The 12633-nt window shown below is 44.1% G+C and overlaps 1 protein-coding gene across 1 annotated transcript; it reads right to left on the reverse strand.

The window, feature by feature from the left end:
• Positions 1 to 345: 345 nt before the first annotated feature.
• On the reverse strand, positions 346 to 11973 carry ercc6l2 (excision repair cross-complementation group 6-like 2). The gene is made up of 20 exons (XM_079222460.1): positions 11835 to 11973; positions 10974 to 11395; positions 10757 to 10873; positions 10430 to 10623; positions 10174 to 10267; positions 9929 to 9996; positions 9591 to 9798; positions 9315 to 9455; positions 8835 to 8951; positions 8608 to 8727; positions 8454 to 8525; positions 7561 to 7706; positions 7363 to 7458; positions 7183 to 7282; positions 6887 to 7039; positions 6458 to 6541; positions 3930 to 4944; positions 3681 to 3835; positions 3125 to 3282; positions 346 to 1884 (listed from the first exon to the last, which is right to left on the reverse strand). The coding sequence occupies exons 1-20, from the start codon at positions 11860 to 11862 to the stop codon at positions 606 to 608; spliced, it is 4767 nt and encodes a 1588-aa protein (XP_079078586.1). The 5' UTR covers positions 11863 to 11973; the 3' UTR covers positions 346 to 605.
• Between the last annotated feature and the right edge of the window lie 660 nt (positions 11974 to 12633).

The raw sequence follows: 12633 nt of genomic DNA on the forward strand, positions 1-12633 counted from the left end.
AATTCATTTGCTTTATTTAGATAATAGATTGACTGTTTAAATAGATTTTCCGAGTAAACATGCCAAACATTTGACAGTTCCAGCTTCTCAAATGCGAGACATTTTCCATTTTTCCTTGTCTCACATTATTGTAAACAGTCCGTCAGATAAAGAAAGCTATTTACGACTCCCTTTGGGAAATTGTGATGGACACACAGTATTTTCTGACCTTTTACAGTTGTGCCTCTGTGCTGACATGTTAGAATGGCTCCTACAGGGGTTGTGTGTGTTAGGAGTGTTCAAGCGATGAAGCAAAAAACAGAGCAATAACTTCCATAAAATACACAAAAGATTTAAATGATGAGTGATTAACACCCTGTTTATTTAAAGTAACAGTCACGCACAGTTTATCTCAAGTGTCAACTCACTAATTCAATGAACACTGAATATGTTCAAATTAATACAGTAAATTAAAAATAGGCATTATAAAAAAATATATGACATTTAAAAATCAGTAAAAATAAATAAAAATCTGTCCAGTCCAATTTTTGTCATCCATATCATTTAGAACTGGAAAAGTAAAAAGTACAGAGGTGAAAGTTTCAACACTAATTGTCTCTTCTGTATTATTTCTTCCACAGGAACTTCTCATTAGTCTTCCAGAGACTCTTGCTCTCCTCTTCTCCAGACCTACCTCGAGCTGCAAAGCTTGTGTTGATGCAAACCCTCTGCACTTCCGCCGGGTCCGTTAACCTGTTGATGCTCTCCTCATTTCCCTCGTTCAGGATGTCCCAGAAGTCTTTGCGAGCGCCCTTTGGTACCACCTGGTGTCCAGGCGGTTTGTGTGGAAAGTCTATGAGGCCTGCAGAACCAGGGCCGGTGTTGAGAGGGCTCCTGGCTGGAGAAGGTGCGGTGAGACGCGTGCTTGCTGACCCGGAGGAGAGCGTTGGGGGTGTTTTCGGGGTGCCCCTCCGTTGCGCACCCTTGGGTTTGGGTTTTAACAGATCATCGAGGATTGAGGTGTCTCCTATTAGATCTGTGAGGAGGGAACGACGCCTGGAGGTGGACTTGACCTGTTCAGGAGGAGACGTCTGAGAATTCTCTCTCTGGCCCTCATTAGTCCTGGAGGACGTTTTCTGCTCCGTCTCCCTTCCCTGTGCTGTGGGCTTAGATAACGCGGTGGACCTGCCGTGGCTGAGGTCCGGAGAAGAAGGGATACGTCTGTCTGTGCAGTTCTGGAAAGCCGTGGCCTTCCCAGACCCCAGACCACTGCTGCTGGCCTGATCTAAGCCAAGACCACCACCAGCAGCTCTGAAGGCTCCAGAACGAGAAACACTACCCCTCTTTGTCCTGTTATATCCTCTGGCACTGCAGGCCGTCTCCTCCTGCTCCTCTGACTCAAGGCTCGGAACATCACTTAAAGGTTCTAGCACATTCTTTTCTGCGACCTTTTGCTTTTTCTGGGCCGACAGAACATCATTTTGTAGGTTTCTCTGCTTTGTCTGTGGTTCGGAATCATCATTTTGCGGATGCCTAGACTTCTTCTGTGGCACGGAAACACTGTGCGAGGCTTCAGGCTTAGTTTTAGGTGCAGGATTCTTCGCCGTGTGTTTTGGCTCTCGCTTGGTTTTTGGAACATCCTTTTGTGGGGTTCGGGTATGCGTGTGAGATTTTGCGGTCGTTTTGAAGGCTGTTGAGGAGGTAACAGTTGAAGAGGAGGTCTGTGCTGAATCAGGTTGTGGGAAGTTGTTTGTGACGGCGTTGGCCAGGTCAGGGAGGTTCAGTGAAGTGTAAAACTCCCGTAACCAGGCCAGTCTCCGGGTTGAGTTTCCTCTCAGAATTTCCACTGCAAACTGATGGACTGAGGGGAATTTTAATTTCTCTGCCATTTCCTCCAGCTGCTGCCTGCAGTTCACACGAGCACACCAAGGACACAAGGATGGAAAGGAGTGTGAAAAAACATCCACGCACAAAAAAAAAAAAGTGTTTTAAAACTAATATCTCCCGTTTATATCCTGTAAATGTAACACTCTGTTCACACATGCAGTTATTACGAGGCCTGAATCTGGCACACGCGAGCATACACTAAGATACATTGACTCACACGTAAAACAACGTCTTTAAAAAAAAAAAAGAAACACAAGGCCTATACTGTTCATATGATCAGATATTTTGCAGGGCCTTCAGATGAAAAGTTCACATATTCAGGCTCCTATCCAGACAGCCACGCAGTGCGAGATGTTTTTCCTGAGCTATAAGGCAGTCATTTAAACTTTTTGTCTAACCGGACTTGGGTACAGAAATACTTCAAATTCACGGTGGCACAGCAGCCTTGTGGTGCCGTTATTATCGGTTGTGGCTTTGACTGGAAAAAGAGTAAATAAAAGAAACAACTGTAAAAACACCAAATCATGTGGATTTAAATCATTACACAGCAAGGTAAATTGAAGGAATATAATATGACTAGTGTGTATTTTCACTCCCTGGTGAGCCTCTGGGAAGAGATACAGTCTTCCCCTGTCTTCTTTGGAAGTGAGAGTGGAGCCATAAAGGTGTATACGAGTGTTTGGAAAGGCAGGGAGGCGGAGGTGATACAGCGGGACAGAAGTCTGTATTTGAGTCCTGTGCGTCCGTGCGTGAGCGTAACTGCTTGTTAGGACGTGTGTATACAACGTTGCGGGTTTGGAAAGTCCTCGGGCGATCATTTTTGGTTAGTCTCGGGAGGGCTGCGGTTGTGGAGGGGGAAAACTCTGTGCTCGGCACTGTCGGGCCTGAACATAACTGGGTAATCTTTGGCACGATGCTGGGAAATAGGTGGGTAGGAGGGGAAGCTCAGAGGTGGTCTCTGGCGAAACACACACACACACAGACAGAGGCCCAGGTGGGGGCGCTCAACACCATATCTGTGGTCACTTTAGGCCTATTTCCCTACACTGCCAGGAATTCCTCTCCTCCAACCTCACTCTTTACACCCCCTTTTGTCCTTTCATCCACTTGCCTGATGTATTTTCATTCAAACCATGCAGGCCCCTTATCTCAAGTCTACCCATGACTTGTTTGCCCTTCTCAGCCTCCTCATTGCCTCGGCTCTTTCCTCATCATCTCCACCTCCTCGGACACATTACATTTCACATTCGTTCAGTACCTGCGTACGGCCTGGGGAGTCTCTCCGATGATGAAGGTGGTGTGTCCGGTGTGGTGCACACTCTTGCTGAAGAAGGTGGCTGGATGGTCCACACTGGGCTTCTGCGGTCTGACAGGAGGGGCGCAAGGCTGACTGTCTGGTGGGCTCGCCGACAAGCTCTGGTAAACAAGAGATCAAAATCAAACACCTCCCTGTCACTCCCCACTCGTCAGTACTGTTGGCTGGGACGAGCAGACTTATGTTGACATGATAGTGGGTGTCAACACCACATACTTGGGTAACCCAAGTCCACTCTCACTCAGTGAGCATGTTTGTCGATGTATTATTGGCAAGCCTTTTTCTGCATGCCAATATGAAATTTCCAGACATGCTTTGGTAGAAAACAGGCCTAAATGACTCTGTGGAATAATGCAAAATCCTGTCATAGTTTCCAAAAAAAAAAAAACTTTATTTTTAATTCAATTTCCCTAATCTAATTTGAGATGACAATATACAACAGCAATAATCAAACATTTGAAGAATCACTGAACCAGACCAATGTTAAGGCCGCGAGTACCTCCTGGGTGCCTAGAAGGTGATTGGCCGGCAGCTGAGAGTACAGCTTGCGCTCAAACACGTCTCGCACAGCCGCTCTGCTGATCCTCTCCTCTGCTTTGCTCCCGCCCACCACGCGCTGGTTAGAGTGGGTGTACACCACCTCGTGTACACCCCCTTTAAAAACAGAAACAGGCATTATTAATGCTGAAATTCATTATAAAATGCATTAGCATGTACAAAAATAGGCATTGAATAATAGGTTTCTCACCTAGCACACTGTCGATAGTTCCATCCTTTCCTTTGGACGCAGGGGACGCCTGACTTTTCAGATTTGTAAAGGAAACAGCTTTGGCCGGCGCTGCTTCTCTCTCCGTCCCGTTGGTTGTTGAAGCTCTTCGTCCATCTTTTTCCGACTCAACTCTGAATCTTTCCGTCTGTGGAGATGTTAAGTGACATCCTGTAGATCTCCCTTTCTTAACAGGAGTGTGTTCATCTTCTGAAGACGTGAATGTCTCTATGTCTTCTGTGTATTTGGATCTGGCTTTGTCTCTAACACCAGCACTTTGCCTCTTTCTGTTGCGGTCTAGACTCTCTCTCCCGCGCGGACCTCCTCTACCATGTGAACTCAAAGTCTTTGCCTCTAGGTCCAAGTCCTCAGATTCATCGGAGTAGCCCTCAAACCGGCGCACTTTTGGAAATGGTTTCTTTTTGTTCGATGAGGCATTTTCATCACTTTCCTTGTCCACTAGACCCCGCCCTTTCAGGCCCTGTCTCTTTCTTACAGCATCATCACTTTGCTTTAACAGAGGAAACCTCTCTTGTCTCGCCCTATCTCCATTGTCCCCGTCTTCTCTGTCTGAACCGCTAGAGAAATCCCACGTTTTGGTTCCCAATTTAGGTAGACAGACTGTGCCATTTCTAGTATTGGAGTTCTTGCAGATGCCAGAGGAGGTACTCTCCATCTTTTGATCCTCAGCATCTTCCTCGGAGGGGCTTTCATCGACAGCCGGGCTGCTGTCCCCTTCTGCCAACTCTGGTTTTCCTTTGACCCTTTCGAGGAGCCTGGAGAAACCGTGCTGGAGGAGACTCATTCGACCAGGACCAGTGCCATCCATTGCACTTGGGCTTGACGCCTTCCTCTTAAGACCCTGCTCATCCTCATCCTCTTCACTTCCACTGCTGAAGTCCAACACCCCTCTGGGGACCTTTGATGCACCTCTCTTCTCCTTGGCCGGTTCATTATTCGATACGGGGCCGTCTGTAGGCGGAGAGTCTCCAGGTTTCTTAAATAAAAGAGAGTAACACAAGCAGCTAAAGAAGAGTAGCGACAGATTGACATAGAAAGCGGTACAAGGCGAGAGAACAAGGAATTCATTTTAATTTACTGCATGAGAGGATTAATTTACTGTATGAGGAGGATACTGTTGTTTTGCTAAACAACAGAACAAATGGGCTACAAATTCCCTTGTCCGTGCCATCTTTCAGTGGAACAGCCCTTTGTGAGATTATATTGTGCAATACAAAACAGATGTTGGTAACAATAAATCATAATAAAAATCCATGTGACTGTGCCCCCCCCCCTCCCAATTGTGGAGTAATAATAAGAAAACACAGAGGTCACAACATTTCCTGGAGTTATAAGAATGGGCCTTTATGGGAACGACCACCAACTGTGATTCTAAATTTCACAGAATTTGCCAACTAGATGACTCTTCCCCAATTCTGCTGGACTAGTATGCGCGATGGTGCTTACACGCCTCGAGCCTCTCTGTGCGTGTTAAGGCACCCCAGTGTATTCTGTATTTTTTAGAGAATGGGAAAGGCCTCAGTGGAGCAGCAGCAGCCCTGTAAAAAAAAAAAAAAAAACGAGCTGGGAACGGGACGATAAGGGGTATCACTGTGTAAATAAATAGCGGACAAGCAGAAGATAGGCTTCAGTGTGGTCTGCTCCTTCCATTAGGACAGATCAGTAATTACACCCAGCTGTTTCACACGGCATCAGAGAACCTCATCCCTCAGTTTCGCTAAAATACAAAGAATTAAGAGTAAACATGTTAAGTTTTAGATGGATACCAATTGCTAGAGGTTTTACTGGCAAAAAAAAACATCCAAACCTCCATAGAAACTCAAAAAAATACTTCTCTCAATATGCTGCAAACCTTCACTTTAGGCTACTTCAAGTCTGAGGACAATGATGCTGTGACATAAAGGCGGAGTAATGAGCTTTAGCTTGCTAAAGATGTGGCTACTAAAACAGGAGAGGTTTTAGAGATCTTTTATTTTTTTACTTTTTCCGACAGTGAAAAAAAAGACCCCAATTATTCTATTGTAAGTGCCTGAACTCGAGCTAACCACAACTGCTGAAAGGAAACTACAAACTTTTTACAGCCACCTTTAAAGCTTGCAGCAGGGCGAGTAAGTGATACTGACGAGAAAGATTTTGGCCAGATTATCACTTTCTCCGTGTTCTTCCTGTGAGTGACATAATTCATCTAATTTGGACAATTTTGTCATAGTAGAAGCATTCTTTTCCTCATAAATGGGGCATTTTGAAATAAACCAGAAGATTACAAGACAAAGAAGAATGGAGGAAGCAACAAAGAAAAGAGTTTGACCTAAGGCGGAAAAAGGACAACAAGATTGCGTTGAGTTGGTTGACTGACGGACAGGAAGGTATCTGCTCGTGCACATGGGAGTGGGAGGATGAGCGGGCCGCTCGGGAGAGAAGGCGGAGTGAGCGATGGGAAGATGAGTGCCCTAATGTTCTGGGTCGCTGAGAACAGCAGCGCTACTCACGCTAACTGCCTTCGTCTCCTCCTCCTTCTCTTCGCCTGTGTGTGTGCTGCTGGTCATCACACCGGCCTCCACTCGTCCTTCTCGCTGAAAGTGAGACACACAGTTATCAAAACATATCGTTGTGCAATTAATCAATTTAATAATCTAATATTAAGACTTTATCTTTTAGTTTTCATTTTTTGCTAGTTATAGTTTCATTACCAGCATATGATCTTTCTAGACGTTCTGATAATCAGAAGAAACAGCAGTGCAAAAAACACTGCACATTACCATACGACCACATGAGTAAATTCCAAAATACGTTTTCTTGACTGTTTTGTGAGACCTTGCATTGTGACTAGGAACAAGGAATGAGTGGGAGTAGGTGAGTTGAGACAGTAGGCCACAGTAGAACATATCAAACAGTAAAATGCGTGCAGGCTATCTAACCTCTAGTATCTTGCGGGTGAGGCATGACCCTTCGGTCTGCAGCCTGAAGAGGTTGTTCATCCCAAACAGCTCCCCCTTGTGGACGCCATGCCCCTGCACTGCCTCAAAGTACCGCCGCGAACTCTCCTTGCCCACAACGGAGCATTGCAATTGCTGGAGGATGGGAAAAGCGGCGCATTATTACTCAGAGATACTGACACAGAGCACTGAGCTCATTTTTTTTAAACACTGCGAGCAATTGAGTAGTTTCCCTCTCATATCTGATTTATGTGTGTGCGCTTATAATTATCTGGTACCTGTTTGTACACTTGTCTGAGGTAGATAACCTCCTCCACAGTCCCCAATGAGATCAGCCTAAGAACAGTCACATCCCTGCACTGGCCAATACGATATGCCCTGAAGAGAGACACAAACATATCAACGCACAGGCATCGGGCCTACAAATAGTAAAACGCAAGATATGGCCCACAACTTACCTGTCAATAGCTTGGAGGTCATTGGCCGGGTTCCACGTGGGGTCAAAGAGCACAACCACATTGGCCCCTACGAAGTTAAGGCCAAGACCACCCGCCCTGATGGAACAAAGAGACAGTTATCTGCAGATTCAACTACTGGTATTGTAAATATGAAATGGGAGAAAACACTACTCATGTCATTGTTATTGTTTGACTCACATGGTGGATACCAGGCAGAGGTTGATGTGAGAGGAGCTGTTGAACTCTTTGACAATCTGGAGTCGGTCTTTGGCTTTGGTGGCTCCGTCCAACCTGCTGTAGTCCATTCCCTCTGCCATGCAGTAGCTCTCCAGCACATCCAACAGCTGACCGGTTCAAAATACAACCAACAATTCACAACGGTTCAAAGCACACGAACGAACCATGTAAAAACTGACAGCTGTACATTTATCATGTGAATTCACTCATCGGTGAGGTTGAAGGGTTTGTAAACGCTAGACAAACAAATGTAGAGTGAAAATAAACAAAATATCCCCAGGCCTAGGTATTTATAGATAAACTATATGGGTTTTAAACAATCAAAACACTATGAACTCTATGATTACCAAAAAAGCAAATTATAAGCCATGAAAATATGACCTCATAGCAGCCAGAAATGTTATGATACCGTCTCCGGTGACAGCAACCATTAGACTCTTGAGTCTAATTGTCTTTAAAACTCGTATAGCCTTTACTTATGAACCCAAAGGCTTATTAATCTGTGTTTCAGGAGAAAACATTACATCTGCTACTATTTTTTCTGCTGACAAGTAATCTGCTCTAACAGCAGTGGCAATTACGTCTGTGCGTTCAAGCCTTTTGTTGTGTTGAAACGCTGGATGGGTCTAAAGCTCTAAAGCCCCGTTCAGACTAAAGATTGGCGGCAAGACGAAACAACGTTAGACCACTGCAGGGAAAAGTTGGCTCAGCTCGACTCAAGCTGGATGATGGAGTCGTCTGCAACTCAAGTCGCTAGTGGCCTTTTTCAACAGCCAATCAGCTCTTAGCGAGGTCAGCTGGTCAAAATATACGTATTATATAACAGGTGGTGCCAACACAAACACATGTCTCACCTTGGTTGAGAGAGAAAAAATAAGCACTTTATCTCTCCTTTGCAGGTAAAATTTCAGCAGCTTCTGCAAAACCTGGAAGGAACACAGATTTGTTCAAGCCGACTGAAACGGCCAATGATGAGCAGGTGACTGAGCCTTTGTTCCAGAATTACACCTTCATCTTTCCACTGTACATCGGGTCCGACAAAGCTTCAAATGCTTCGTCTTTGCATCTCTTCACAAAGTCTGGAAACTTCTGGAAGACCTTCGCACAGATGGCACCCACGTACTTCTCCTGGGAGACAAGAAGATTTGTGACAGTGAACCAGATCCAGGACTAGAAGGTATGGCCTCATAGCTGATAGCTAGGGAACCAGTGTAATAAATCAGTAATGGGGATACCTGTTTCTTGCTGGAGCCTGCAGTGGACTGCAGCAGTGCTGTGTGGTTGGCGACCTTCCTCAATATGGCCAAGTAACTGAAGTACAGCCCCTTCATTTGAGCACCTTCCTTGTTTGTCTGCAATAAAAGAAACCAATATAATTTGAAGGACTTAATTCTTCATTCTTTTAAACACATGAAAGCATTTCATGAATGTGATTTGAATGCCACGAGAAAAGGGTAAACTGGACGATGGTACCAGGTAAATGTTGCACATTTCACTGCAGTACAATGTATTTAAAAAGTGTAATGCGTTGGCATCGCTTAGATACTAAAGGGCCAGATCACCTGAGTCACACAGAGCATATTTTGTCGGATTTAGGGAATTTCTTTTTTTACATCATGAGATGGATTTCACTCATTTCAGATATGTGGGAAAACAACTCAAACTCGACCTTAAACCCATCACAAAGCACACGACGGTGAAAACGGTGCACTGACTTCATAGCAGCAGCGGCTGCGGGTGCGTCCACTTTGACAGTCACATTTCTCTGAAGACCTCAGCATTAATGTCACATCTTCAGTGTTCAGCACCGTCTGATACACAGTCTGCTGAAAGTCTGTCAGAGAGCAATACACCACCTAGGAGAAAACGCAACACCACAGAGTTTCTTTGACCGTTGCTTTCAGACATCATAAAAATCCATCCGGCTAATACAATGATGGTCTGTTGTCACGTAGATGGTGAATTTGTGGATTTCCAGAGAAGTCCCTTACCCTGTCGTCCTTCTTGGGCAGTTGTTCCCTGATGAGAGCTTTAGTCCTTCTGAGGAACCAGCAGGAGATCTTCTTCACCAGGGCCCTGATGGTCTTCCTCCCCGTAGCTAGGACACGTTTGGTTGCACTGTGCCGCTGCCCTTGCTCAATTGGATCTGAAAACTTGTTCTTGAAATGTCCTAAGCTGCCTAGACAACCAGGTATAGCCCTAAATTGAATAAAAAGTATATAAAAGCTCAAAACTACTTTTAGCAATCACATCACTTCCTCAAAAGGGAATAAAATGACTGAAATGTGCTTTTAAATGACAAATGTGTTATAAAAGTATCTTAGCCTACCAGTCCATGACACACCACAGCTCCTCAAGGTTGTTCTGTAAGATGGTGCCAGTAAGGCCAAATCTGATCTGTAAAAATATATAGAAGTGCAAGGCTAGCATCAAAAGCATGCCCCATGCAACGCAAAGCTAGCTATGTTTTAGCAGCTCATCGTGATACAATTAAATCTACTGTCAATAAAGCAGAAATGAGGACTGCTTGAGAGCAGACATTATACAAAAGTCACGAATAAAAAGCTCTCTGACCTTACATTTCAGGTCCTTCATGGCCTGAGTGATCTGAGCGTTTGGATTCTTTATCTTGTGGGCCTCATCCACAATCACAGCAGACCAGTCTATGCTGCAAAAGAGAGGGCAGCGGTATATTTTAGTCACAGAAAGAAAACACTATTACAAAAATCACATCTTTAAGAAATACATTAACTGTATTATAAATGTAATGTATTATGTTTGAGAGTGTGTGTGTGTGTGTTTGTATTTGTGTTGAGAGCATGGTTCCTACTTATTAAACTGATCCAGACAAAGGCGCAGTGTTTCATAGGTAGTGAGAGCGATCTCGATGCGCCCCTTCTTGATTCGAGCTAGCTCCTCCTCTTTCTTTAGCCCGTGAACCACCACAAACTGGAAGTGGCCCCATGTCTCCAGCTCATCTTTCCAGTTATAAAGCACCGACAACGGGGCCACAATGAGGAACACCTAGACCAGATCATGGAAATACCAAAATTCTGAGGATGAAAAATCAATACTCATATCTGTTGCTGCACATGATTGCATGTGCCTGGTAGTTGGAAACTTCATGAAACGTCCACTAGCTTATTTCAATACCCACTTTGTTGGGTTTACTTTGCTTGGAGGGCATCTGACTCTGCAGAAACTGAGGCCTGTTGTTCTTGATGTCCTCCCATGTGCCTGTTTTGTGCAGTACAGCGGCAAGGAAACCAATGACCTAAGAAAAGACCATAGAGGTGGAGAGACAGGCATGTGAGAAAGGCATGCAGGCATTTAAACAACTCTGAAAATAGATGTGCAGCTAATGTACTTTGTACCTGTACAGTTTTTCCCAGGCCCATGTCGTCCCCCAGGATACAACCTCTGGAATAGATGTAATGGTTGTGAATGAACCTGATACCTTCTCTCTGGTAATCCCTCAGGTATCTGTTGATGGTGTAGGGAACTGTGTCTCCATCAACATCACTCAACACTAAGGGGACACACAGACTAGTGTCTGTGACGCTGTTGGGAAACAAAGGTTTCTCCTGGGTGAAGTGATTTAAGCCTGGTCTCGTGAGTTTGGAGACAGGTATAGCTTCCTCTTCTTCTTCTTCATCTTTACTATGGTCAGTGAATACCACCCATGCTGTGGTATCATTATCATGAGGGGTGGAGGTCAGTCTTTTAATGGTGGTTTCTCGCAGGGAGCCATCTCTCGGGTCAGGAGCCAGACAAGTGTCACCTTCACGCCACGTTGCTATAGTAAAAGTAAGAAAAATTATTAGTTAACTGCAACTTATCTTTTAAACATTTACTTTAAGGCACAGAGATAGTTTGGATATTACTGAGGTGTGTTTAAGGCTAAATTAGTGTTTTAAGTGTTTTTTTGTTACAATGGACAGGAAAGAGCTCTACGAAAATAAAATACCATATATTCATGAAGGGATTGGGGAAGCAGTTTCTTACCATTATATTCTCCAACATTACTACAGACTATCAAACTCATAGTATTGTAGTTCCTCCCATCTAAACACAGGTGTGTCTTATGTCTGAAGAGTGACTTAAGTTGTTGTCCCTGGTGGAAATATGGCTAATTATTAGCTAGCAGCAGAGGCTTTGAGCAGCCTTAAGAGTGTGTAACGTTAAACCAGGGTCCATCTGAAATGTATCAACAGGTAAAAACGTGCATGTCGAACCTTTTCCAACTGCAGAAGATGAAGCCATCAGGATAACGTCACATTATAAGGGTCCTATCGCCCTCCTCTTCTTCGTGTGGAGGAGAAATCCCTGTAGCATGCGAGCTAGCTTGATTAGCCTAACTCAGCTAACCTATTCAGCAAAAGACAGGACAGCGACAAATATAGAATGAAAACCCGAGTGTGGCTTTTACTTTATCCTCCGTTTAAGTGCATCAATTTGCCCAGAAGGCGCAGACAGAACACAGACTGTGTGTGAGAGGGAGACAGGAAACAGCTGCAGCTCTTCTGCTGCTTGCTGACTGTTTATCTTTTTTAGCGAGTAACGCACTTTCGATGCATTTCGTCGCTTTCAAATAGTTAAACTATTTAAACTTCTACTCTAAAGACGACAACTCACGTTAACAATATTTTCTAAATATTTAATGCTGGTTTCAGTTGATTTCTTTCCCGTAACAATTCGTTCCGTTAAAAAAAGATTCCAATGTCGGACATTGTGATGAAAGTGCTGGATAGAATCGAAATTATCTTTTTTTTTATGTAATAATACAGTTGATTCACTAAAAACAATAATTGCAATGAAATCTGAGGAGCAGCAAGTAGCCAATTTAGACTAGGCCTATATATGTATGCATAAACAAAATAAAATAAAATAACATGTGGATGTATTTCTGAAGCTCCCAGTGTTATGCTACACATTCACAATGTGCTTTTATCTGCGACATGTGCCTACATGCAAATTGTAAAATGTCGTCATCCCATATGCAGACTATTTCATAATAATATGACAGCACCATCA

This window comes from Taurulus bubalis (assembly GCF_910589615.1).
Source record: "Taurulus bubalis genome assembly, chromosome: 8".
NCBI lineage: Eukaryota > Metazoa > Chordata > Actinopteri > Perciformes > Cottidae > Taurulus > Taurulus bubalis.

What these genes read in the sequence shown, in the direction of transcription:
- ercc6l2 (XM_079222460.1), bottom strand. Translation starts at nt 11,862, where the DNA reads ATGGCTTCATCTTCTGCAGTTGGAAAAG. An exon ending in AGCAAAGTAAACCCAACAAA is followed by an intron (nt 10,624 to 10,756) that starts GTGGGTATTGAA and finishes GATCTGGTCTAG; the next exon opens with GTGTTCCTCATTGTGGCCCC. An exon ending in TGCCCAAGAAGGACGACAGG is followed by an intron (nt 9,456 to 9,590) that starts GTAAGGGACTTC and finishes GTTTTCTCCTAG; the next exon opens with GTGGTGTATTGCTCTCTGAC.